Raw genomic sequence first — 27,324 nt, 5'->3', positions numbered from 1 at the left:
ACCCGAGACCGCTAAAATGAGGTTGAGACCCCCCGGGTCTTTCAATGTCCATAAAATTCAACCAAATCATTGACTCTGTATATATGAAGGTTGTATTAGATGGATTTACCAGAATAACGTCATCTTCCATATCTACGGAGGGCTAAGATTGTCACTTTTCAGTCGAAAAATGTCGAACTTTTAGGACAAAGGGCACAGGGTAATGGTGAGAGCCCCCTGAACTCTCAATCTTTCTAATATTTGACAGACATTTAGTCAATAGGTAGATACAAACGTGACTGAAAGGAATTTGGGAACACTTCCTGTCTTCTATGTTTACGGAGCGCCCAAAGTGCCAGTTGGATATTCAAAATATATAGCGAAAACCTACCCGAGACCGCTTAAATGAGGTTGAGACCCCCCGGGTCTTTCAATGTCCATAAAATTCAACCAAATCATTGACTCTGTATATATGAAGGTTGTATTAGATGGATTTACCAGAATAACGTCATCTTCCATATCTACGGAGGGCTAAGATTGTCACTTTTCAGTCGAAAAAGGTCAAAATTTTAGGAGAAAGGACACAGGGTAATGGTGAGAGCCCCCTGATCTCTCAATCTTTCTAATATTTGACAGACATTTAGTCAATAGGTAGATACAAACGTGACTAAAAGGAATTTGGGTACACTTCCTGTTTTCTATGTTTACGGAGCGCCCAAAGTGCCAGTTGGATATTCAAAATATATAGCGAAAACCTACCCGAGACCGCTTAAATGAGGTTGAGACCCCCCGGGTCTTTCATTGTCCATAAAATTCAACCAAATCATAGATTCTATATTTATTAAGATTGTATTGAAAGGGGGATGTTCTTGAACGGACTGTTTGATCCAGATCAGATCAAACCAGAACCCTAGTAGAATCGAGTTGTTTCAAGTACAAACCCTCACCGTAGATTGAAGTTTGCTTGGCGGGGGAAGATATACAGACCTATGCCACGCACCTTCACACAGCTTACACAACCACCCCGTTTGATGTAAAATCCAGGTCCAAATGCGTTATTGACGGCTATATTTCACACAGGCAACTTATAAGGGCTGCATCACTTCATGCTGGCAGAATTGTGTTCGCCAACATAGGAAGGGCTCGCATAGCCATTTCCGTTAACTTGGGTAGGAATCCCCTTTCTTTTTGAATGTTTTTCTTCAATTGGGTAGTGCTTATTTTCAGAGTCATACCACTAGAACCTTTTCTAGGAGCTTTTTCAATCTGTTGCAGGTTAAGCAACATTTTGTGTGCACCTTGCAGGTTTGTGTGGGATAAACGAATGGTGACCGGGCAACCTTTTTTGGCTGCTTTCTGTAATTTATTAGCTTCACCTTTTATCAAGTTCAAACCGTATTTTGATAGACTATTTATGCATACCTCGCGAAAATGGAAGCGGATGGTGAGATGTTCACTGCGGAGATTGATAGGATCGCCGTTTTGATCGGTGAGGTATGTCTGCATGCGATTGATGGTTCTCAAGGTCACGGGTAAGTACACCATGCTTTTTGGCTTTTGCATGATCTTTATCCCGGGATTGATTGCGGGGGAAAAGCTGTAGATAGTGGACTGTTGGGTGACGTGTACGTAGCTTCCATTGATGATGCTACTGTTCACCAGGATGCTGTTGATGCTTCTGATGCTAACAATGTATTCACCCTCTTTGTAACCGTTTGTTGCCCGATCAAATGTGTAGAGATGTCGCTTAAATCCCAATATGGTGTTCGATTCCTTAAATTGTAGTTAGGTAAGGGGGTCAAATCAGGTAAGAATGCGACTATCGTTTCCAGAGACAAGAATGGAAAACCCTTGTTTTGGGTCTGTGTTGTTGACGATTTGTTGCAACAGTATGGTGGCCATTTATTAATTAAAACACGACGTTCAACTTCTGACCGTTCGATTCGAACTGAAGGACATTGCAAGTGGAAATTCTTCGGTGTTGGCGGGAACATAACGCTCGAATTCCGCTCGAATCGGGATGTCCACTCGGACTGATGACTAACATCGATGATAAACAGCGGCTATAAGTCATTGAAACCAGAGGGGTTGACGCCACCGTTACTGAGGAGGGTGTCAATGTTGTAGAATTTCTTTCTGAAGTCTACAGCCTTCTTGAACACTATGGCAACCTTGTTTTGTGAGAAACCGGCATTAAAGTGGACGACTGAGCAGTGATCGAACACGGAAGCATTATGGATTTTGTCATTATCTCTGTCGGTTTGGAAGGCAATGGTGATATATCTAGGCTTTTCGCGACCACTATTGGCAGCTAGGCAGCACTTAAACTGTGAGACTTGGGGAACGGCTATGAAATCGCAATGTCTCATGCAAAATCCACAGTGGATCTTGGATTATTCTGGATGGGTTTGTACAGTTGCATCTTGTTTTCGTCTGCAGGAGTGACGTGAGGGAGGAACCAAGAGATTTAGATCAGGATTATTTTTGCCACGTTATTGACGGCGGCTGTCCTAAGAATGACATGTAATCATCCCAAAATATGTTTCAGGGGGATGGCAAACGAGTATGATCCTTTGTTGGTGGTCTTGGTGATAATGAATCCATTGCAGGCTGCAAATCCAGTGTTCTCAGCCTCGGCATCAGTGGAAGAATCCTTATGCCACAGTTGGGACCCTGCGGTTTTGAGAAGTCTTCGGGGTAGGTTAACATTCCCAGCATAGTGGTGGCGATGCCGGGGTCGTTAATGTGTTCAATTTGCTGGCCGGAGAGTCGATAACAGATAGTTTTGAAGAGAAACATGATACCATTGTGAATGAGATCAACGTCTGCATATGGAGTGCCATCGTGCTTTTGAAGTCGCCCTCCTACCAAGAGATAACGCTCGGTTTGGTGGAGGAACAGGTCCTGCGTTTCGATGTTGATTCGGGTCTCCGCTCCAGAGTTGGTTAGTTGGGCGCCGGCTCAAGGTTCGAATACGTGAACTTGGTATTTATATTTTTGAAGACTTTCATCGAAGGTCAACACTTCTGTGATTGTAAGGATGTCAGACATAATGTATTTATTTATAACGTTGGAGGAAGTTGTGGATGATAGCGATGCCACGACCAGAGATGAGATTGCTTTACTGGGTTTGGCTGTGGGGCTAACTGCGTTTAATACTCAGCTGTTGATTGGGTTTGCTGCGTTGGACACTGGGTTTTCGAGGGCGGGTCACTTTGTCAACGACATGGTCGACGACTTTGGCTACCACCTTTTTAACTCCTATCATTTATCATTGCTGCATTGGTGGCAGCGCTCATAGCCTTACTTTCCAAGGTCTTGGCAGCAAAGGAGGTGAACATGCGACCAGCGATAGAAAACGCAGATAGTGTTAAACAAACTTCTACCACCGTATGCATACTTTCGAGCAAAACCTTTCTTAACTCATGATATTACGATGGAGTTGCTTATATTCCTTGCTACTGATGTGTTCACCTTTCTTCATGGCATCGAGGATCGCTACAATTGCATTGCGCACACCATTGTTTCCAGCACTGTAGGCAGCGTTGCACAGATCCAAGCGATAGAGGAGCTGGTCAAAGTCGGAGGGTAGAAATAAGGTTTGAAGTCCGCTACATTGCTCATCTTGCTTTTGATGTGCGAAACAATCTTCTTTATTGCCTTTGGGTTCTCGAGAGGTTTAACTGCCTTGATACATGGCACCGGAACTGTTCAGGATCTCTGCATAGTCTACAAGGTCTTAAAAACTTCGGGCTCGAACGATTCTGGTTTCTTTTTCACCATGAGTTCCCAGAGGTCAAGGGTTCCTTTGTACCTTACACCATCCACGAAAATATCATCGCCGTCAGAAGTAACTGCATGCTGGTTAGCTTCCGCTGAAGATACCATCGGTTTCAGGTGTCTCATGCAAAATCCACAGTGGATCTTGGATTTATTCTGGATGGGTTTGTACAGTTGCATCTTGTTTTCGTCTGCAGGAGTGACGTGAGGGACGAACCAAGAGATTTAGATCAGGATTATTTTTGCCACGTTATTGACGGCGGCTGCCCTAAGAATGACATGTAATCATCCCAAAATATGTTTCAGGGGGATGGCAAACGAGTATGATCCTTTGTTGGTGGTCTTGGTGATAATGAATCCATTGCAGGCTGCAAATCCAGTGTTCTCAGCCTCGGCATCAGTGGAAGAATTCTTATGCCACAGTTGGGACCCTGCGATTTTGAGAAGTCTTCGGGGTAGGTTAACATTCCCAGCATAGTGGTGGCGATGCCGGGGTCGTTAATGTGTTCAATTTGCTGGCCGGAGAGTCAATAACAGATAGTTTTGAAGAGAAACATGATACCATTGTGAATGAGATCAACGTCTGCATATGGAGTGCCATCGTTCTTTTGAAGTCGCCCTCCTACCAAGAGATAACGTTCGGTTTGGTGGAGGAACAGGTCCTGCGTTTCGATGTTGATTCGGGTCTCCGCTCCAGAGTTGGTTAGTTGGGCGCCGGCTCAAGGTTCGAATACGTGAACTTGGTATTTATATTTTTGAAGACTTTCATCGAAGGTCAACACTTCTGTGATTGTAAGGATGTCAGACATAATGTATTTATTTATAACGTTGGAGGAAGTTGTGGTTGATAGCGATGCCACGACCAGAGATGAGATTGCTTTACTGGGTTTGGCTGTGGGGCTAACTGCGTTTAATACTCAGCTGTTGATTGGGTTTGCTGCGTTGGACACTGGGTTTTCGAGGGCGGGTCACTTTGTCAACGACATGGTCGACGACTTTGGCTACCACCTTTTTAACTCCTATCATTGCTGCATTGGTGGCAGCGCTCATAGCCTTACTTTCCAAGGTCTTGGCAGCAAAGGAGGTGAACATGCGACCAGCGATAGAAAACGCAGATAGTGTTAAACAAACTTCTACCACCGTATGCATACTTTCGAGCAAAACCTTTCTTAACTCATGATATTACGATGGAGTTGCTTATATTCCTTGATACTGATGTGTTCACCTTTCTTCATGGCATCGAGGATCGCTACAATTGCATTGCGCACACCATTGTTTCCAGCACTGTAGGCAGCGTTGCACAGATCCAAGCGATAGAGGAGCTGGTCAAAGTCGGAGGGTAGAAATAAGGTTTGAAGTCCGCTACATTGCTCATCTTGCTTTAGATGTGCGACACAATCTTCTTTATTGCCTTTGGGTTCTCGAGAGGTTTAACTGCCTTGATACATGGCACCGGAACTGTTCAGGATCTCTGCATAGTCTACAAGGTCTTAAAAACTTCGGGCTCGAATGATTCTGGTTTCTTTTTCACCATGAGTTCCCAGAGGTCAAGGGTTCCTTTGTACCTTAAACCATCCACGAAAATATCATCGCCGTCAGAAGTAACTGCATGCTGGTTAGCTTCCGATGAAGATACCATCGGTTTCAGGTGTGGTCGGCGGAAGGATTGTTACTGATCTGCAAGTACTGCTGTGCCCGAGGTCCGAGGATGATGTCTGTAGGTGGTGCTATGGGTCCACTGTGCAATCTTTTCTCCGATCTTTTCATCCATCTCTTCAAGGCCTAGGTTTCAAGCAAGTCCGTGGTTAAGGTGAAAATTTGGTTTCCCAAGTGAAAGTATCCCACGTTCTCATCATCCATCTTACCTGTTTGGTTAATTTTCACTGTGCAGCATTACATTGACTTTTTGATCCTTTTTATCCTTTCAATGCACAATCGTCTATAAGTTCCACCCTTGACATCCGAGAGACCTCAAGGTAGGTCGTCACATCCATGTCAATAATGGGGTCATTTTTCCAGTAGTTTTAAAAATACCTTCTTCAGTGGACAAATGGTGGATGTACCTCAATTTTATCCCCAATGGCTTTCCTATCTTCTCTGAATTTTCCTGTAACTTCTCCAGTAGTTGATCTTTCGACATCCTGCTAACCCCTATCAACTCATCCTTTTTGGCCTGGGTGATAATATCCTTCCTCGTATAGGGTTGGGACAAAGCTCAAATAATGTTGATCTTCGTTTCGATCAACTGAACCAACTGATCCTTCCTCATCTGGGAGTACCATCGGAGGTGGTTCATTTTGGCAATACCTCTCAGGGCATTAACGTTTTCAACAACTAATTCCAGCTATTTTAAGCTATTGGATCCATGTCTTTATCCTAACAATCCAAAATAAAATCATTTTAGGTCACCCAAAACAACTACTAGTATCCCCAATTCAATGGGTTTTCAAAAAGTATAAAATTTGTGGTAATCATAGCCGGTGCGCCTGGTGTTTTTCATCCCAAAGCTCACAATATCCAGAGCTCAATTTGTCTCTCTCTTTGCCAAGACGGTGGGCATCTTTGTTTAATCTCTCACAATCCCAATTGGGCACATTTGCCCCCTTCAAACATAAGGTTATAATTTTTGCCTACCTATTAACTATATGTCTGCTTAATATTAGGCAGATTGAGAGATCAGGGGCTAACGCCATAGCCCTGTGTCCTTTGTCCTAAAATTTTGAGAATTTTTAGCTGAAAAGTGACAACATAAGCCCTCCATAGATTCGAATGTGACAATATTTTGGGAAATCCTTCTAATACAACCTTTATATATACAGAGTCTATGATTTTATTCAATTTTATGGACATTGAAAGACCAGGGGAGTCTCACCCTCATTTAAACGGTCTTAGGTAGGTTTTCACTATATATTTTGAATATCCAACTGGCACTTTTGGCGCTCCGCAAACATAATAGACAGGAAGTGTACCAAAATTCCTTTAGTCACGTTTGTATCTACCTATTGACTAAATGTCTGTCAAATATTAGAAAGATTGAGAGATCAGGGGGCTCTCAACATTACCCTGTGCCCTTTGTCCTAAAATTTTGACATTTTTCGACTGAAAAGTGACAATCTTAGCACTCCGTAGATATGGAAGATGACACTATTCTGGTCAATCTATCTAATACAACCTTGATATATACAGAGTCAATGATTTGGTTGAATTTTATGGCCATTGAAAGACCCGGGGGGTCTCTACCTCATTTAAGCGGTCTCGGGCAGGTTTTCGCTATATATTTTGAATATCCAACTGGCACTTTGGGCGCTCCGTAAACATAGAAGACAGGAAGTGTACCCAAATTCCTTTTAGTCACGTTTGTATCTACCTATTGACTAAATGTCTGTCAAATATTAGAAAGATTGAGAGATCAGGGGGCTCTCAACATTACCCTGTGCCCTTTGTCCTAAAATTTTGACATTTTTCGACTGAAAAGTGACAAATCTTAGCACTCCGTAGATATGGAAGATGACGCTATTCTGGTCAATCTATCTAATACAACCTTGATATATACAGAGTCAATGATTTGGTTGAATTTTATGGCCATTGAAAGACCCGGGGGGTCTCTACCTCATTTAAGCAGTCTCGGGCAGGTTTTCGCTATATATTTTGAATATCCAACTGGCACTTTGGGCGCTCCGTAAACATAGAAGACAGGAAGTGTACCCAAATTCCTTTTAGTCACGTTTGTATCTACCTATTGACTAAATGTCTGTCAAATATTAGAAAGATTGAGAGATCAGGGGGCTCTCAACATTACCCTGTGCCCTTTGTCCTAAAATTTTGACATTTTTCGACTGAAAAGTGACAATCTTAGCACTCCGTAGATATGGAAGATGACGCTATTCTGGTCAATCTATCTAATACAACCTTGATATATACAGAGTCAATGATTTGGTTGAATTTTATGGCCATTGAAAGACCCGGGGGGTCTCTACCTCATTTAAGCGGTCTCGGGCAGGTTTTCGCTATATATTTTGAATATCCAACTGGCACTTTGGGCGCTCCGTAAACATAGAAGACAGGAAGTGTACCCAAATTCCTTTTAGTCACGTTTGTATCTACCTATTGACTAAATGTCTGTCAAATATTAGAAAGATTGAGAGATCAGGGGGCTCTCAACATTACCCTGTGCCCTTTGTCCTAAAATTTTGACATTTTTCGACTGAAAAGTGACAATCTTAGCACTCCGTAGATATGGAAGATGACGCTATTCTGGTCAATCTATCTAATACAACCTTGATATATACAGAGTCAATGATTTGGTTGAATTTTATGGCCATTGAAAGACCCGGGGGGTCTCTACCTCATTTAAGCGGTCTCGGGCAGGTTTTCGCTATATATTTTGAATATCCAACTGGCACTTTGGGCGCTCCGTAAACATAGAAGACAGGAAGTGTACCCAAATTCCTTTTAGTCACGTTTGTATCTACCTATTGACTAAATGTCTGTCAAATATTAGAAAGATTGAGAGATCAGGGGGCTCTCAACATTACCCTGTGCCCTTTGTCCTAAAATTTTGACATTTTTCGACTGAAAAGTGACAAATCTTAGCACTCCGTAGATATGGAAGATGACGCTATTCTGGTCAATCTATCTAATACAACCTTGATATATACAGAGTCAATGATTTGGTTGAATTTTATGGCCATTGAAAGACCCGGGGGGTCTCTACCTCATTTAAGCAGTCTCGGGCAGGTTTTCGCTATATATTTTGAATATCCAACTGGCACTTTGGGCGCTCCGTAAACATAGAAGACAGGAAGTGTACCCAAATTCCTTTTAGTCACGTTTGTATCTACCTATTGACTAAATGTCTGTCAAATATTAGAAAGATTGAGAGATCAGGGGGCTCTCAACATTACCCTGTGCCCTTTGTCCTAAAATTTTGACATTTTTCGACTGAAAAGTGACAATCTTAGCACTCCGTAGATATGGAAGATGACGCTATTCTGGTCAATCTATCTAATACAACCTTGATATATACAGAGTCAATGATTTGGTTGAATTTTATGGCCATTGAAAGACCCGGGGGGTCTCTACCTCATTTAAGCGGTCTCGGGCAGGTTTTCGCTATATATTTTGAATATCCAACTGGCACTTTGGGCGCTCCGTAAACATAGAAGACAGGAAGTGTACCCAAATTCCTTTTAGTCACGTTTGTATCTACCTATTGACTAAATGTCTGTCAAATATTAGAAAGATTGAGAGATCAGGGGGCTCTCAACATTACCCTGTGCCCTTTGTCCTAAAATTTTGACATTTTTCGACTGAAAAGTGACAATCTTAGCACTCCGTAGATATGGAAGATGACGCTATTCTGGTCAATCTATCTAATACAACCTTGATATATACAGAGTCAATGATTTGGTTGAATTTTATGGCCATTGAAAGACCCGGGGGGTCTCTACCTCATTTAAGCGGTCTCGGGCAGGTTTTCGCTATATATTTTGAATATCCAACTGGCACTTTGGGCGCTCCGTAAACATAGAAGACAGGAAGTGTACCCAAATTCCTTTTAGTCACGTTTGTATCTACCTATTGACTAAATGTCTGTCAAATATTAGAAAGATTGAGAGATCAGGGGGCTCTCAACATTACCCTGTGCCCTTTGTCCTAAAATTTTGACATTTTTCGACTGAAAAGTGACAATCTTAGCACTCCGTAGATATGGAAGATGACGCTATTCTGGTCAATCTATCTAATACAACCTTGATATATACAGAGTCAATGATTTGGTTGAATTTTATGGCCATTGAAAGACCCGGGGGGTCTCTACCTCATTTAAGCGGTCTCGGGCAGGTTTTCGCTATATATTTTGAATATCCAACTGGCACTTTGGGCGCTCCGTAAACATAGAAGACAGGAAGTGTACCCAAATTCCTTTTAGTCACGTTTGTATCTACCTATTGACTAAATGTCTGTCAAATATTAGAAAGATTGAGAGATCAGGGGGCTCTCAACATTACCCTGTGCCCTTTGTCCTAAAATTTTGACATTTTTCGACTGAAAAGTGACAAATCTTAGCACTCCGTAGATATGGAAGATGACGCTATTCTGGTCAATCTATCTAATACAACCTTGATATATACAGAGTCAATGATTTGGTTGAATTTTATGGCCATTGAAAGACCCGGGGGGTCTCTACCTCATTTAAGCAGTCTCGGGCAGGTTTTCGCTATATATTTTGAATATCCAACTGGCACTTTGGGCGCTCCGTAAACATAGAAGACAGGAAGTGTACCCAAATTCCTTTTAGTCACGTTTGTATCTACCTATTGACTAAATGTCTGTCAAATATTAGAAAGATTGAGAGATCAGGGGGCTCTCAACATTACCCTGTGCCCTTTGTCCTAAAATTTTGACATTTTTCGACTGAAAAGTGACAATCTTAGCACTCCGTAGATATGGAAGATGACGCTATTCTGGTCAATCTATCTAATACAACCTTGATATATACAGAGTCAATGATTTGGTTGAATTTTATGGCCATTGAAAGACCCGGGGGGTCTCTACCTCATTTAAGCGGTCTCGGGCAGGTTTTCGCTATATATTTTGAATATCCAACTGGCACTTTGGGCGCTCCGTAAACATAGAAGACAGGAAGTGTACCCAAATTCCTTTTAGTCACGTTTGTATCTACCTATTGACTAAATGTCTGTCAAATATTAGAAAGATTGAGAGATCAGGGGGCTCTCAACATTACCCTGTGCCCTTTGTTCAAAAAATTTTACATTTTTCGAATGATTTGTTTTTGTTTTTTTGGCTTTCCATATATATTTCTATCTATAGTTATAAATATTTCTTGAGTTATGGGTTTTTCTTTTTGTCTTAAGAAATCTTATACACAAAAGTACATCTTTGAAGTCGTTTTATTGACAAAACTCTATATTACATAAAGACAAATATGTAACATGGAAAAGGGTTTATATTCGAGGACAACGAGAAATTACGACGAGAAATTACGACAGCTTGAAAAGGTCATTTAACGATTTCCTACGTATCTTATCAGTCTTTTTAAATATGAAAATCATGCTTTTTATGTTATCTAGTATTTGATTTTCTTTTAATTTTTTCACGAAATTTTGAATATCAAACCGGCTGCTAGCAGCCGATTGGATATTGAATATCGAATAACGAATAACGAACCGGCTGCTAACTTCACATACATTTAATCATGGTGTCTTCAGCTCATTTTCGAATTAAGAGTGTGAATGTCTCGCTGGAATCTTTCGCTTCTCTTTTGCAAATGCTTAATTTCCTGGGTAACCATTTGATTCAGAATGGAAGTAAAAATAATAGTGTGTCTTTATTGTACATTATCAACAAAAAAAAGAAGATGAAAAATTATTGCGAAAATAGTTTTAATTATTTAAAGTTGAAATAATAGCAAAGATAAGTCATATTAAACAAAACTGTAAAATACTTTTTGTCTGATTAACTTTCTTATTTATTACCCAAAATTCGCATGAGGGACGACCCAGGGATACGGATAATATCTTGCTTCAGTCGTTAGGCTTATTAAGGATATTTGTTGGCTTTAAAACATCATATCCCGAACATGAAATAGCTGATCTGCTTCTTTGTTGTCGTCGTTATAGCAGTATTATGATTGGTGTTGAATTATTAGCTGTATAAAAGTATCGAACGGAATAATTCAAAATTCAATCAATGCCGATTGGTCAATAAGTTTTCGAATAGATTTCTCAGAAATGTGAATGACACATACTGCAATATATTTTAAAAAGTTTCATAATGTGGGTATGAATAATATCTATCTTTATCGAAAACAAATCTCTTGTAAACAAAGTGTTGATTTTAATAGGAATCAATATATCATTTGACCATATAAGAAGTAATTAAAAAATATAAAGTTACACGATGTTTCATTTTTTCTGTCTTTTATGTACAGTATAAATATATAAATAGTTTTTATGCTTTTTATTTTTGACCGTTTTATAGTTTAATCGAACTATCACAAACAAACAAATATGTATACGTTATATATAGACTCATGTGTCCGGAAGAGTAGATTGGTCTGTAAAAAGATTGATCTAACTTGTATATCTAGAATTAGCAAAAGGTCTATTTCTATCCAACGCAGCTATTACGTAAAGTGAACATGTTGTTTGGTCGCAATGGTTCTGATTAAACGAGAACAGACGATTCGAATGTAACACGTGCATTATTATGCTTTTAATGTGATCGTCACCTTTTCATAAAACATTAACACAGTCACTGAAGTACATGTACATGTATATTCTGCACTTTTTACCAATTTTCTTTTTAACCTTTTTTGTAAATCCCTTTGATACCTTCTTCTAAGTCGGCAAGTTACAAGTATAGCGACCCTTTTTGCATCTTTTTCTGTTTTGTATATATACTCAATAACGATTTTCCTTTACTGGCGTTGAACAGTTTTTGCTATTTCTACAAAGAAAAGCAAGTGTACGTACTAGTACTGTTCAATGTATTATTATGAGGGGGCAATAGGGGGTCCGTTAACATGTTAACAACACCTCGATTTTGGTAAAAACAGTTAACAAAAATGTAAAAATGCTCATAGCAGTTAACAGCTTTAATTTGTCTCAGATAACAGTTAAGAACACCTTGAAAAGGGCCAACACAGGTTAATATAAAAAGGTATTGCCCCCTCTTATTATATGCGTTGGTTATGTGACTACTGTAGTGTGCCATTTAGTCGTATATGTAGGCTAGATTGAATTGTAACGCCGATGTATTTTGTCTTTATTGTTTACGTATTAATAGTATGTTGTCATGTAAAGTGTGTTGTCAATAAATAATAAACTCGTCATATAGATTCCAGACTTAGCATGTTTTATACGTCAGATGCCCGTTTCTTCTACGCAAGACTTAGCATTGAAGCTGAAGTAAATAAATAGTATGAATGGATCTTTATAAAATTACGGCTGATGGGCATAAAACTGTTCATACATGTTAGGGTCAACATTCATTGTCTCTGTAATTTAAAAAAAAACCAACATAGACTTGGATGGATAGTTATTTCATTGGCACTTATATCTAATTAATAGAAATAATATCTTAAAATCAGTTCGTTTTGAATTTTGAGTGTTTTAGTGACATCACCATGGCATTCTATAAATTTCAAAAGTCTAGTTTCACGTCAAGATCTATAATTTCTGTATTACTGTAGAATATTATGAATATTTTATACGCAAACTCAATCTGTGCATGTAATTAATATGAATGTTTAACTTATGTATGGAAAAAATATATAATAGATTTTATTTTATGATAGAGTCCACCGTTTATCCCTGGACGTTGGATCATTGTAAACACAGGGCCCCTTGTGTATTCTTCCCTGGTTTATACAAGGTAAATTATATTCAGGTGATTTTCAATAAATGTATTTTGAAGTCTTATAAAAAAAAGATCAGTAATTTCGAAATCATATTGGAGAGGATACATGGCGTTATGGTTGTCAGTATTTGTCACGATAACACTAACTGCGACATGTTCCAATCAGCTATATACATGATAGCCAATCAATCGTTTTAATATTGCAATCGGAAATGCATGTCTTTTGAATCTGTCGTATATACCTAATACGTCATGTCTTTATCCCGGTACCAATGCTAACTGGTGACCTTAAAAATAACATCGGGGAAAACGTTCACTTTAATTTACAAACCCTGCTACGAAACAAAGTGTATGTTTACAAGAATATACGGACGTTTGTAACCTGTTAGCCTATTTCGACCAGATACAAGACATACATTTGAATTGATACAGTGACCCATCTAAGTCATATGTGTCGATTGATAATTTGTTATTGAATTTGTTTTTCCTTTCTCGGCAAAACAATATTAGAAAAAAAATATCATCGGCAAAATTCCTTTGGCATTGTCCACGTGTTCTTCATCTGGCTGGAAAAAAGTGTATATCTGCATGACGCAGCAAAAGTGTAACTCGTCCCCAAAAGACGGTTATCTGTTTAATCTCGAGCTCACTATCTTTATGAACAACTTGATGAAATGGCTTTTACTCGACTGACATACAAGTGACAAGTTAAGCTACCTTTAAAACAAGTTTAATCTTACCTTTTCTACCCAAGTAAAAGACTGTACTAAGTCGGGAGTATAACTGCTGTTTTTAATTTGTATGATGTGTTTGAGCTTTTAATTTTGCCATTTATTAAGCCGTTTTTTCAGTTTTCGATTTATCACGGAGCTCATTTTTTTTGCTATTTTACTTTTTGCTCTGCAGACATCGTGCACCCTGAGCCGAGAAACAACAAAATAATTTAACAGGTAAGCTTTATTATATCTAGTCATTATATCTATTGACATAATATCACCAAATATAAAGTTGTTTCTTGGGTACGAACATACTTTTTCAATCTAAAATATACTTAAATTGGATGAAAAACAAGGAAAATCACGAAAATTTACAAAAAATGCAAATTAAGTCATGATTTGTTGTCATGGTAACGTGTTCAAAGTCAAATTTGTTTTGATTTCCTGAATGCCATGTAATTTAGTCAAGTTTTCTGTCATTTAAGCATATGTATGAAAACTTTTAAAATTGCGGTAACTATTGGGCCAAATAATTAAGGGCCTTATTGCCCTTCTCATTACTACGGATTATATACAATAGTTTGAAGGAGACAAATCAAAAATAGGAATTTAATTGTACTAACAATATTATTGACATACAGCAAATTGAAGCCGTGAGAAGCTGTGTGCCATCGTATAGCCTTTGACAATGACGGCAAAACCCATACCGCTATAAAAGGCCATGATATGAAAAATTCAAACAAAAGGTCTAACGGCATGATTTATGTAATAAAGAATTCGAAATAAAAGAACAACCGTGAAATATGGTGTATATACCGCTGATATAAACGGTTATAATAGTTTTTTTTTTTTTCAATCTTCGTGTGTAGATTTTTATTCTCTCCTTTTCAATCTACACTGAAATATAATCTTTGCTACATGTGTTAACATAATTATATGATGAATCATATGCAAATTTAATAAGTAAAATCCAAAACATAACGGTATATAATCTAAACACGAAATCCTAAAATATGTGCTTTTTCATACACGAATTATTTAAAACCATACTTCTTTTCTAATACTCAGGCGATTTTTTTAACAGTTCTAATACTAAACCGCTGGGATACTTTTTAATAAAACTAAAAGACTTTGAGGCGAATTTATATCCAGTTCGCAGTTTTATTCAACTTCAATGTACTTTCATCATGCATATCTACCCATTATGATCAATCATTCTATTCCATTTTATTACGAATATATCTTAGACCAACATACTTTTAACGTGTAATATATATATATATATATTTACCACTGGAAATGATTAAATGACGATATCTTTGTTTATAGATAGGCAGTGGCTATTTGACCAGCACCGGCTAAATAGCAAATCTGCTATTTGGCCGGCACTGAATAAAACTGTTCATTGGTGTGATTATTAGAGAATAAACTAGAGGCTCCAAAGAGCCTGTGTCGCTCACCTTGGTCTTTGTGAATATTAAACAAAGGACGCATTTGAATTCATGACAAAATTGTGTTTTGGTGATGGTGATGTGTTTGTACATCTTACTTTACTGAACATTCTTGCTGCTTACAATTATTTCTATCTATATTGAACTTGGCCTAAAAGTTTCAGTCGAAATGTTAGTTAAAATTTACAAATTTTATGAAAATTGTTAAAAATTGTCTATAAAGGACAATAACTCTTTATGGAGTCAATTGACCATTTTGGTCATGTCGACTTATTTTAAGGTCTTACTTTGCTGTACATTGTTGCTGTTTACAGTTTATCTCTATCTATAATAATATTCAAGATAATAACAAAAAACGGTGAAATTTCCTTAAAATGACTAATTCAGGGGCAGCAACCTAACAGCAGGTTGTCCGATCCATCTGAAAATTTCATGGCAGATAGATCTTGACCTGATAAACAATTTTACTCCATGTCAGATTTGCTCTAAATATTTTGGTTTTTGAGTTATAAGCTTAAAACTGCATTTTACCCCTATGATCTATTTTAAGCCATGGCGGCCATCTTGGTTGGTTGGCCGGGTCACGCCACACATTTTTTAAACAAGATACCCCAATGATGATTGTGGCCAAGTTTGTTTTAATTTGGCCTAGTAGTTGCAGAGGAGAAGATTTTTGTAAAAGATTACTAAGATTTACGAAAAATGGTTAAAAATATTTATAAAAAAAGTTGATTTTCAAATCTGTGTAAAATCTATAGTTTAACTTGATATCCTGCCAGTGATAAGAAGTTTATATATACTTCAAGATATTTGTGTTGCTAAATTGTCCAAATTTATTTTCACCGTTTTTTTGTCAGGATTCGTGACGTATCTTCTCCGAACTTGTACTGTAAAATAAAATCATTGCGACACTTCCTGTTTACATTTTTCAAAAGAAAAGTAGGTTTTACCTTCAATAACTTCATTTTTCTTGTATTATTATACTCTGTCATCTGTCAAGTAATTTCTAAAACAGTAAAGTTTTATGAGTATAATTTTAAATTAGAAAACAAACTAATGATTGAATAAATAAAGACTCAAATGGCAAATAATGAATAAAATGAAACAGGATACAAATTATACAATTATAATTTATGAGGGGGGGATAGGAGAGGCCCAAATAAACTTTCCAGATAATAACTTTTTTTCTCATTAAACATTTTTAAGATTTCAGAAATTTAAAAGAAAATTTCTTCATATTTAATTTTTTACCAAAAAAAAAGGGGGTTACAATTTTTTTTAGAGGAGGTCAATTTGCAACAGCATATTGCACAAAGTAAAAAAAAGGGGGTATTTTTTTATTATTGGGAGGGAAGGGCTATTTGCAACAATAGTGTATTGCACAAAGGCAAACATTTTAGTATAAATTCAAATCATATAACCATTTCTAAGTTTTATGACTACAGTTATTCTGTAAAAGATACCTTTTATGTGTCAAACAATCCAAATTCAGACCTGTATCAAGCACGAATATTGTGTCCTTTTTTTGTCCTAACTGTTCAAGGTTGGACTTTTGCGGTCATATCCAGCTGCGCTTAGTCAAGCAATTTATTTCTCAATGACCATGATGACAGAAAATTGGTATTCTGATCATAAATGAATCCACTATATTATTCTCATGTTTTCTGCTTTAGAAGAGAAATACAAAATTACCCAATACATGTATATATATGTTTTTTAATGTTACATGTATGTTATTTCAGTTTTATGAATATTACCAACATGGGAAGTTTTGAGAAGAACACTAGCTGGACAAGCAGAGATACTGAGATCCCAAAGTTTCCTATTCAAAGGTTGGAACCGTCCATACAGAAGTTTCTTAAAGTGATTGAAATGGACTTGGACAGGTTACATAAACACAGGCTTAATATTGAAAAGGTAAATGGACTTGGATGACTACCTTTTCATTGGTTTAAATTTTTTTATAACATTCAATTGGAATGGATTTTACTCATTATTGGAAGCCATATAGTTGCTAATTTACACTTCATTTGGTCTTTGTGGAGAGTTATTACTTTGGCAATCATGCCACAGCTTCTGATTGTTATATTGAGCCTGACATGTCAAAATAATGTCTTCTGTTACATTTTTCTGCTTTACAGATCAGAAAACTTCATGTACATTGTATTAGACAGGACTGGACTACAACCAAACTCAACAAAATTAGTGATAACTTTTTTTATTGCTTTACAGTACAGCAGACTTCAGGATTGGACTAACTTAAACAAAGAACAGATAAACACAACCCGTACAGTTCAACAAATCGTCAGCAATATCAAGGAAATAGAAAAAACACGCAGACAGGTTCAGGACAGTGATTTACACAAGTTTGACGAAAAAATTAAAGATATGAAAAACACAGCTATTAGATCCATCAAAGAATTTGCTGAAATAGAATCTACAGAAGCAGAGACTCAGCCAGAATCTCAACAACATGAACATGATGATGAAGAAGATGGTATTTAATTTTTAATTTAAGAATTGTGTTAAGGAAAGGCGAAAGATACCAAAGAGATGATCAAACTGATAAGTAAAAAAAAACGCTGGTAAAACTATGTTAATAAAAGGCAAAACAAACAAAAGACTAAACAACAAAACACAGCATAGACAACTTAGTTCTATATTTTAATTTAGAAATCTAGAAAACCAATACTGTATTAACCAATAAAAGGCCCAAGATTAACTTTTCCAATCTTTTTTATTGACAGCAAACCTCAGTCATCCACTCATGCCAGGTAAACACACAGATGACCCTACCAGGAAAGCCTCCGTAGAACTTGGGATTGAACAGTTACAAATTAATCCTAAAATCATTGAAGACACAGAAGCAATGGAGTCATGGGAAAATTTGCATCAAGTAAATATTATACTAAAAAAAAAAAAAAAAAAAAGCATAAAAAATTTACAACAAAAAACATAAAAGGCAGGTAATTAGATTTTCACTAAAGGATACTTATTGCCTTTTACAATGAGCTAAATCTATACAGTACAGTATTGTCTACTGTTGACTCAGTATAAATCGTGATAAGTGGGTTTTTGGGGGGTACAGGTAGTCGACAAATTTTAAAAAAAATGTTCAAAAAAGTACAGTTTCCTCATAAATTTTAACATGTTGAATGCCAAATTTGACAAAACCATGATATCTAATATCAATAGAACATAATTTTTCCTTGATTTCAAATCAAGAAAAGAGAGAAATATTAGAAGTCCATTAGCTAAAAGGAATGAAAATGTCTTTTTTTTGGAATAAGCTTTGAATAACTTGTGCTTCTTGTCCTCCTAAATTACATTTAATTGAAATAATACCTGGTGAAATTAAACATACATTAATCATAATCATAAGAAGACGTGGTATGATTGTTGATGAGACAACTCTCCACAAGAAAGTAACAACTATTTATATAGCCCATTAAAGGTCCTGTAAGGCCTTCAATAATGAGCAAATCATTCTGAATCAAGAAATCTTATTTCCTTCACTATCATGTTCTTATTAAGCAAAAGAGAATTTTAAAAAAGATGAACATTTTTAATTTTAGAATTTAATGGAGTTAAACACGATGATTCATCATTTTTCTACTGAAGTTCATGTAAGTACAACTTCAAATAGCAATCTACTCAATGTAAAATTGAAAGACTAATAATATATTGTAGTCAAGTCACTCACTTTATATATGATCTTTGACCCCTATGATAGCAAAACATCATCTGGCTTGTGTTTAGTACTTTTGTACTGTCATGCAGTCAGGGGTACTACTTTAGTACTTATACAAGTTAATTTTATTTACTTGAAGAAATAAAAAAAATATAAACATATAAGTAAATGAATAATGTTTAAATAGTCTCCCCTTAATTTTCTTAAAAATTTACTTGTATAAATGAATTTTTTACCATCCCACAAAAATCCTCAAGTTTTGAGATGTTTCTCAAAAATTTACTTGTATAAATGATTTTTTTACCATCCCACAAAAATCCTCAAGTTTTGAGATGTCAAATCATACCTTTAATGATTTTTCCCAGGTTTGCTAATTTTTTTTATTGAAGTTCAATGCTTCATCTCATTAATTCAGCAAAGAAACTGATTGAGCAAAGTTCTTGTATATTTGCGCAAGGCCTTCAAAAATTGCTCTTTTAGGGCTTGTAAATGAGCAGTGTTCTGAAGATAACAGACAAAAAAAAAATTATATAAAAAAATAATTATTATCATTTATGAAAATTTTGTTTTGAACTTTTGAACATTTTAGAATCTGATACACATTTCAAAAACATACACAAATTTGAAAACACTGTGATTGTATAACACTATCCCAAGGGGGGTTGGAAGGCAGTTTTTGTCAGTATCCACCACCCAGGCAATTGTAATTGAGAATTATAATGCATTATAGTGTGAAAAGTTGCTCTGATATCCATCATCCATTTATTATTAATACAATGTGCCTTCCAAACCAAAATTCCATTTTAAAATAAAAAAGAACAAAAAATTATATCAATAAATAATTTTTATCATTTATGAAAATTTTGTTTTGAACTTTTGAACATTTTAGAATCTGATACACATTTTAAAAACATACGCAATTTGAAAACACTGTGATTGGATAACTCTATCCCAAACAATGGAAATTCAACCAATGCTTACAACATAATTTTATAATGGGGTTTAGAACATTGGAATTACCCATAATGCTTTAAATTCTGAAATATTGAATTTAGTAGCAAATAACCTTAATGTGCTACCAAACACTAAATTTAATTTGGCTAGTTAAGTTTTCATAAGATTAATAGCTGTTTTGCAAACACTATTTTTAATCATTGAGAAGCTTGATATTCCCTGAACAATATAACATGATTAAAACTTTTAGCTGATTATACAGAGTTATCTCCCTGTAATGTTATGTACCACCTTAATTGTACCTAATCTATGTTTTCAGTCACAACAGGAAAAAGTTGACAACATCCAGGATAACTTAGAAACTGCTCAACAAAGTATAAACGATGGGACACGATCACTTGGCGGGGTAAAATTATTGCTTAGCTTGCATATTTACAAACAGAGATAGATAAGGTTCAAAACTATTTTACTTAAAAATTTGAAAAAAACTTGGAAAAAACTTTTACTTTTTGTTATTGCATTTAAATGAGAATGTAAAGTTTTATTCTTGAAAGAGTAGGTGTAGTCAGTCTCTGAAATGTTCTAAAGTTTGGCAGAAAAACAGGGTATAAAGTAGGGGTTCAAACAATTTGGTAGCAAAATAAAATTGAGAAAGGAAATGGGGAATGTGTCAAAGCGACAACAACCCAACCATAGTGAAGACAACAGCGGAAGGCCACCATTGGGTCTTCAATATAGCGAGAAACTCCCACACCCATAGGTGTCCTTCAGCTGGCCCCTTCAAAAATATGTATACTAGTACAGTGATGATGGACATCATACTAAACTCTGAATTATACATGAGAAACTTAAATTAAAAAATATGTTTTTCGTTTTATTGAAATATTTTACATACACTTTGTACAAATAGGATAAATTTCTCAATTTAACAATGCTTTACTAAAAGTATCAGTATTATCTTGATTTTAAATGAGTCTAACCAAAAATGTCTAAGGGTAGATATGAACCTTGAGAGTATAAAGGGATGATCCATTATAATTGTAGAAAAAAAGAACTACATGTATATATTTTTTCGCCTAATCATCCCAATTTTTCTAACAAATATACATGTATATTTTAAATTTCAAATTCAGGTGAAGTTGTTTAATAAAAAATGCCCAACTACTTTTTAGCTCACCTGTCCCGAAGGGACAAGTGAGCTTATGCCATCACTTGGCGTCGTCTGTCGTCCGTCGTCGTAAACTATTTCAAGAATCTTCTCCTCTGAAACTACTGACAAGGAGTAAAATTGTTTATCTGGTAAAGATCTATCTGCCCTGAAATTTTTAGATGAACCAGACAACCCGTTGTTGGGTTGCTGCCCCTGAATTGGTAATTTTAAGGAAATTTTGCTGTTTTTGGTTATTATCTTGAATATTATTATAGATAGAGATAAACTGTAAACAGGAATAATGTTCAGCAAAGTAAGATTTACAAATAAGTCAACATGACGGAAATGGTCAGTTGACCCCTTTAGGAGTTATTGCCCTTTATAGTAAATGTTTAACCATTTTTTGTAAATCTTAGTAATCTTTTACAAAATTCTTCTCCTCTGAAACTACTGTGCCAAATACTTCCAAACTTTAACTGAATGTTCCTTAGGGTATCTAGTTTGTAAATTGTATCCGAAGTTATGATCTATCAACAAACATGGTATATTGCTAAAAATAGAACATAGGGGTCAAATGCAGTTTTTGGCTTATAACTCAAAAACCAAAGCATTTAGAGCAAATCTGACCGGGCTTATATTGTTTATCAGGTCAAGATCTATCTGCCCTGAAATTTTTAGATGAATCAGACAACCTGTTGTTGGGTTGCTGCCCCTGAATTGATAATTTTAAGGAAATTTTGCTGTTTTTGTTTATTATCTTGAATATAATTATAGATAGAAATAAACTGTAAACAGCAATGATGTTCAGCAAAGTAAGATCTTCAATTAAGTCAATTTGATAAAAATTGTCAATTGACCCCTTAAGGAGTTATTGCCCTTTAAGGACTTTTTTCGCAATTTGTTCATCATGTTGACTTACTTTAAAAAATCTTCTCCTTTGAAACTGCTGTATCAATTTCAGCCAAACTTAGGCTAAATGAGTTTCAGAGTATTTAGTATAAATTTTATATTTTATTTCCTTGTATGTCAAGAAACATAGCTACTATGGCTAAAATATAGGAGAAAATGATTATTTTTTTTGGCTTTTGAAGAAAATAGGACGATCCAAAAAACATTTAAATAAATTGAAAAGCCAAAATAATCATTGATGAGAGATTTAACCAAAAGAATTAAGGTGAGCGATTCAGGCTCTTGAGAGCCTCTTGTTTAAGATCTCAAAGCTTAGATAAATTACTAGCTTTGTAGTATTTCTACTTATAGGCTTCAAAATACAAGGCAGCTATTTTCCCAATAGCTGGTGCTGTGATTGGTACTATAATGGCTGGCCCTGTAGGATTAGTGGCTGGAGCTAAGATAGGCGGGGTGGCAGGAGCTATTGGAGGTGGAGCTCTAGGTAAGTACGTAGTGGCTAGTCCTTTAGGATTAGTGGCTGGAGCTAAGAAACAACTTGTATACTATAAGATAGTCAATACACTGAATACACCTTGTCGCTATTTGTCCGCCGTTACTGGATATCACACAGGTTCCTGGAAAATTTTGACGTCATAAAACAAAATATCTGACGCCACAATGGAAAAGTGATTGTTGTATGCGTCAAAAGTTCAAACGGCCTGGTCAGCCGGGATTAGCGATAAGGTGTATTGAATTGTCAAAAACTACATATATCTGGTCAGAGACCACAATTATTTCGTAGTGCATTTCTTTTAGACAATAAATGGAATTAAAAAAATCCCACCTGTGCTTTCTCAATAATTTTTTTACAGTGTGTTGTACTACATTTGGGACAAATTATATCAAAATCGTAGAAAACGTCATCAGCTGTAACTCAAAAATGGACAGGTTCATGTTAAGGGGGTCTTTAAATCTTTGAAATCTTCTGCTAATTTTTAACCTTTTTCAAGTGGACCAAATCACTACTTTATTTTAAAATTCATTACCAAGTTTTTTTGACAGTGTCATTTCATCCCTTGACTTATATTACTATTTGAGGCAGAAAACATGGAAAAATACATTTGGAAGGAGTATAAAAAAAATTGGCACTGTCCACACTAGGGACTACATTCAGGGACAACGAAAATCAAGGGACGATAATTGTAGTCTCGGACCTAATATACTCTGAAAAATCCTCACCATGAATTGCTGATTGACATTATATGTTGATAAAAGGAGATGTAAGGTGTAAGACAGCAACAGGGTTAAACAAACAAAACTGGAAAAACTATGAGGGGAATATACTGTGATTTCATTATCATTAGATAAATCAACTATGCATTGAAATGGTCAAAAAAATTGCCAATTTAATATAGGCTTGTAGCCTTGTTTGCAGATTTTTTAATTTTCCATTAATCTATGATAGGAATTGGTACCCTCGAAAATAAACAAATCCACAGTATTCTAGTACTGTACTGTTTTTAACAAAACTTATATTATAACCTTCTAAAATTCCTATATCTTACTTTATTCATAATAATTCTTGATACATTTTACAGGTTTTACCGGAGGAAGAATCATTAAATCAAGACAAGATAAAATTACAAATATTGAATTGAGCAATTTAAGTGAGAAATCAACGGACTGTAGTCATGGTAGTAGTGAGGATAAACAATCTCCAGGGAATAGCTGGTTGCCATGGAACTGGTGAATAGGAAATGGCTGGTTCCCTCAGAACTGGTGAAAGGAAATAGCTGGTTCCCATATGCATGGAACTTGTGAAAGCAATTTTAGTGCTTTAGAATTTCATAAGTTTTGCCATAGGAATTACAGATAGGATTATATTATATCATAAAGGGTAAAATTAACTTTAAACTGCATATCTCCTGCTTCCATTGGTTCAAACTGAGGATGACATAGACTCATTATTTTTAAATGCAATATAGAAGTTTTTGTCATACATTATAGGTGTACTACAACCTACAAATCATTAGAAGTATAGATGTTTTGTATTACATTGTGCAGTACTATTTTCATTTTTTTTTCCATATATGTATCTTCAAAATGCAGATTATTCCAAGGTTTTGTCCACACTGTTTTAGTTTTCTATTTTCTTGCCATTGATTCTGAATTTTTGTTACTGGTATTCTCTAAAGAAAGGTTGTGAATTTCACTAAATAGTGTTCTGTTCATGTGTGTAATAAACCATGACATTTTCTTACATAGGTTGTGCATTTCAGAGACATTTCTGTGAAAATTTTCTGAGGTCCAAGGGTATATCTTACAGTTCAGGGAGGACCTTTACTAACACATCATTTCAGGCTATATTCATGAGTGCAAATAGTCTGTAACAATTAAAAAAATCACATCTATGAATGAAAATCATTACTTCTAAATTGTATTCTTATATGACGTGCTTCTTTCGCTTTGTAAACAACACCGTGATAAAATTGTCGATATATCTATACTAAGCGCAGACTCAGATATATATATATGATAATGGATGTTACAACATACCTCCCACGTAAATCCACATGTATTGGAACCTATTAGCAATCGCTTTGCCGAATTTATTGTGTTAAAAATTGCTATTAAAAAAAACCCTAAGAACTTTTATTCTTATTGGGATGCATAATAAAAAAAAATAATGTACAAGAGCTTGGAGAAATCAACCAAATTAAAATAAAAAAAAATTCCCTGAATTTCATTAATATTTTTGGCACATTGGAGTCAATTTAAAACTTGGCGTCATACAAATGAAAAAGCTAGAGTTGAAGATTTTCCGTTACCTAAAACATTTGTAAACCATCGAAATTCATATAATATTCGTATAATATTAATAATAGATTTTTTGGAAATTTACACATAGCCTGGGCTGTGATATTCCCTAATTTTATTCCTGGCTAACGATCAAGATAAAATTCGTAAAAATCATGGCCTAGGCCATGTGTAAATTTCCAAAAAATCTATGGGTTCCATGAATTATTTCTTAAATGTTATGACATTAATATTCCTGCTTTACTTTTTTAGGGATTAAAGATATGAAAATTGTTCAGTTTATTGTTGAGATGTTTTCTTATTCTTAAAAACAAACTTGGTGCTATTTACTTTCCTAAATGTGAGGTTTAATGTTTTTGCTCTATGACATATATATCAAGTTATAAAAACAGCTCTTGAGGAAGTACTTAAAATTCTTGAAAACTAATCCCCCAAAAGACTTCCTGTTTTTACCTAATCTCAGCAATATAATCATGATTATGGGATTAAAATATTGTTTTATTGTAGGAAGTAAAATGTTTTCCATAAATATCGATATTTATCATTTAATGTTATCATGGTAACAGTATGACAGACTGATAAATTAGAATTAATATTGTCTGAAATATATAATAGACTATTTTTTTTATTTTTTTTCTCCATTTAAAATTATATTCATGAGATGAAGTTAATGTCACATAGGATTATCCTGAATGCATTGTAAACTTTATTTACTCACCTGAACCATAGGCTAGGCTAGTTCAAATAGTTATGAGGTCTTGAAAAGCATTTTCTTTTTGCTTTGATGCCTTACAGCTACGATGTAAGGCGTCAAAGCAAAAAGTATAATAGCCTTTCAAGACGTCATAATTATTTGAACTAAGGCTAGGCAGAACTTGAATTATTTGAATCTCAAATCTAAGGTAAAACTTAAAAAAAAAAAAAGCATCAATTCTCTATGGCTGTAACTCTACCATCATCTTAGTAACATATCACTTAGTATGAAGTTTCAAACATAATTATCTTAATGAATATTGAAAGTAAGGAAATTAAGAGATACAGGTTTGTTAATATTTCAGATTCAGAGATAAGTTTTTGAAAATATATAATTGTGGTTTAAGTATAACTTTCAATCTCAATATCTTCACTGAACTTTATCTCTGGTGCATAGTTTGTCTAATTGACAATCCTACCACAAAACTATTGTATATGTCTTATATTGCTTGAAAGGTAATTTACGATTTTCAACTCAAAAGCTGGCTCTTACATTTTATTTCATTACATGCAAAACATACATATATTCCATTGATAAATTAAGAACATTTAGTTGCCTTGCTTCTGTGGATGTATATTTTCTGCTGAATTAAACATTGCAATGTTACTGTGTTATTATAATGTTATTGACTAAGATCTTATTTTGTTTTCTTTTGTTATTCTGAAGCAACATGACACATTTATCATGTTAATTTATGTTTTTAACTTGTTACAAACTAATTTTTAAGTTTGATTTATATAATGGGATTTATTGATATACCAAATGAGATTTCATATATTGCAAAAATCAAATTTCTAAAAACTAAATATTTGCCCTTCAAAAATTTGGAAAATAAATTAAGTTTTATGAACCAAATACTTTAAATTGTAATTGTATATTATAAAGTGATGATAAAATCAACCATATTTCTGTTAGTTATTGACAATTTTCTTCAGATCTATCATATGTATAATTTTATTTTTGTATATATTATCCATATAATATTATATTCTTTGATTGGTGTCCAAAGTGTCTTATGTTAATTTTATATAATTTAATTTTGGATGTAACACTTTTTCTGATTGGCTGACGTTATTTTGTTATCAGCTCATAGACATAATTCAGTCATGTGACCATCACGTCATCAATGTTTTTTCATGTTTTTTTACGGTTTAAAATGGAATTTAGAATTATTCAGTGTGCACCAAATTTTTTATGTTATTTCTTCATAGACAGAAAAAATATTACAGTCATTCCTCAAATAAATCATGCTATCTTAATTAATATTACTATTGATAGATTATTAATTTCAATTTTGTTTGAGAATATTTGGTTGTGATGAATGACAATATTTATAATGCTCTTGCAACAATCTGAAAAGAATTTACCACTCTAAAAATTGGTTTATATATTTGACAAAAATATTTGAGTTGATACATAATTTGTTGTGAACATCAAAGTCAACTTATACTTCGTGACAATTGTATATTTTGTTATTTATGTTATTTTATTATTATCATATTTTTGTTATTCAATTTTGTTATTACATGTAGAGACACTCTAATAAATATCTAAGAGATTCATTGTATTGCTTTGTTCGAATTACTTAAGCAGTTTCTGCTGCGAAATTGTATAATTGTTTTTAGTCCCCTACCAACGTAGTGGAAAAGAACCTTAGGTTTACACTCTGTCCATCTGTCTGTCTGTCCATCCATCAGTATGGCAAAGCACACTTTTTTCATCATGCTTGGAGGTATTGATTTGATAATTAGTATATAGTT

At 35.0% G+C, this 27,324-nt stretch overlaps 1 protein-coding gene across 2 annotated transcripts; it reads left to right on the top strand.

Annotated features, from left to right (window-relative positions):
• The first annotated feature begins 16,208 nt into the window (after positions 1-16,208).
• On the top strand, positions 16,209-24,334 carry LOC134699729 (syntaxin-17-like). Of its 2 annotated transcripts, none has more exons than XM_063561158.1 (8): positions 16,209-16,246; positions 17,050-17,224; positions 17,540-17,804; positions 18,055-18,203; positions 18,883-18,933; positions 20,272-20,358; positions 22,363-22,495; positions 23,592-24,334. In XM_063561158.1, exons 2-8 carry the CDS (start codon positions 17,054-17,056, stop codon positions 23,741-23,743), a joined length of 1,008 nt encoding a protein of 335 aa, XP_063417228.1. In that variant the 5' UTR covers positions 16,209-16,246; positions 17,050-17,053; the 3' UTR covers positions 23,744-24,334. The 2 variants fall into 2 exon arrangements, with proteins under 2 accessions (XP_063417228.1, XP_063417229.1); XM_063561159.1 differs by lacking the exon at positions 16,209-16,246 and adding an exon at positions 16,261-16,321.
• Positions 24,335-27,324: the final 2,990 nt, after the last annotated feature.

The sequence above is a fragment of the Mytilus trossulus genome, unplaced genomic scaffold (genome assembly GCF_036588685.1).
Source record: "Mytilus trossulus isolate FHL-02 unplaced genomic scaffold, PNRI_Mtr1.1.1.hap1 h1tg000085l___fragment_1__unscaffolded, whole genome shotgun sequence".
In the NCBI taxonomy this organism is placed as follows: Eukaryota; Metazoa; Mollusca; class Bivalvia; order Mytilida; family Mytilidae; genus Mytilus; species Mytilus trossulus.
Note: the sequence above shows the minus strand (reverse complement) of the source record. Positions and strands in the feature narration are given on the sequence as shown.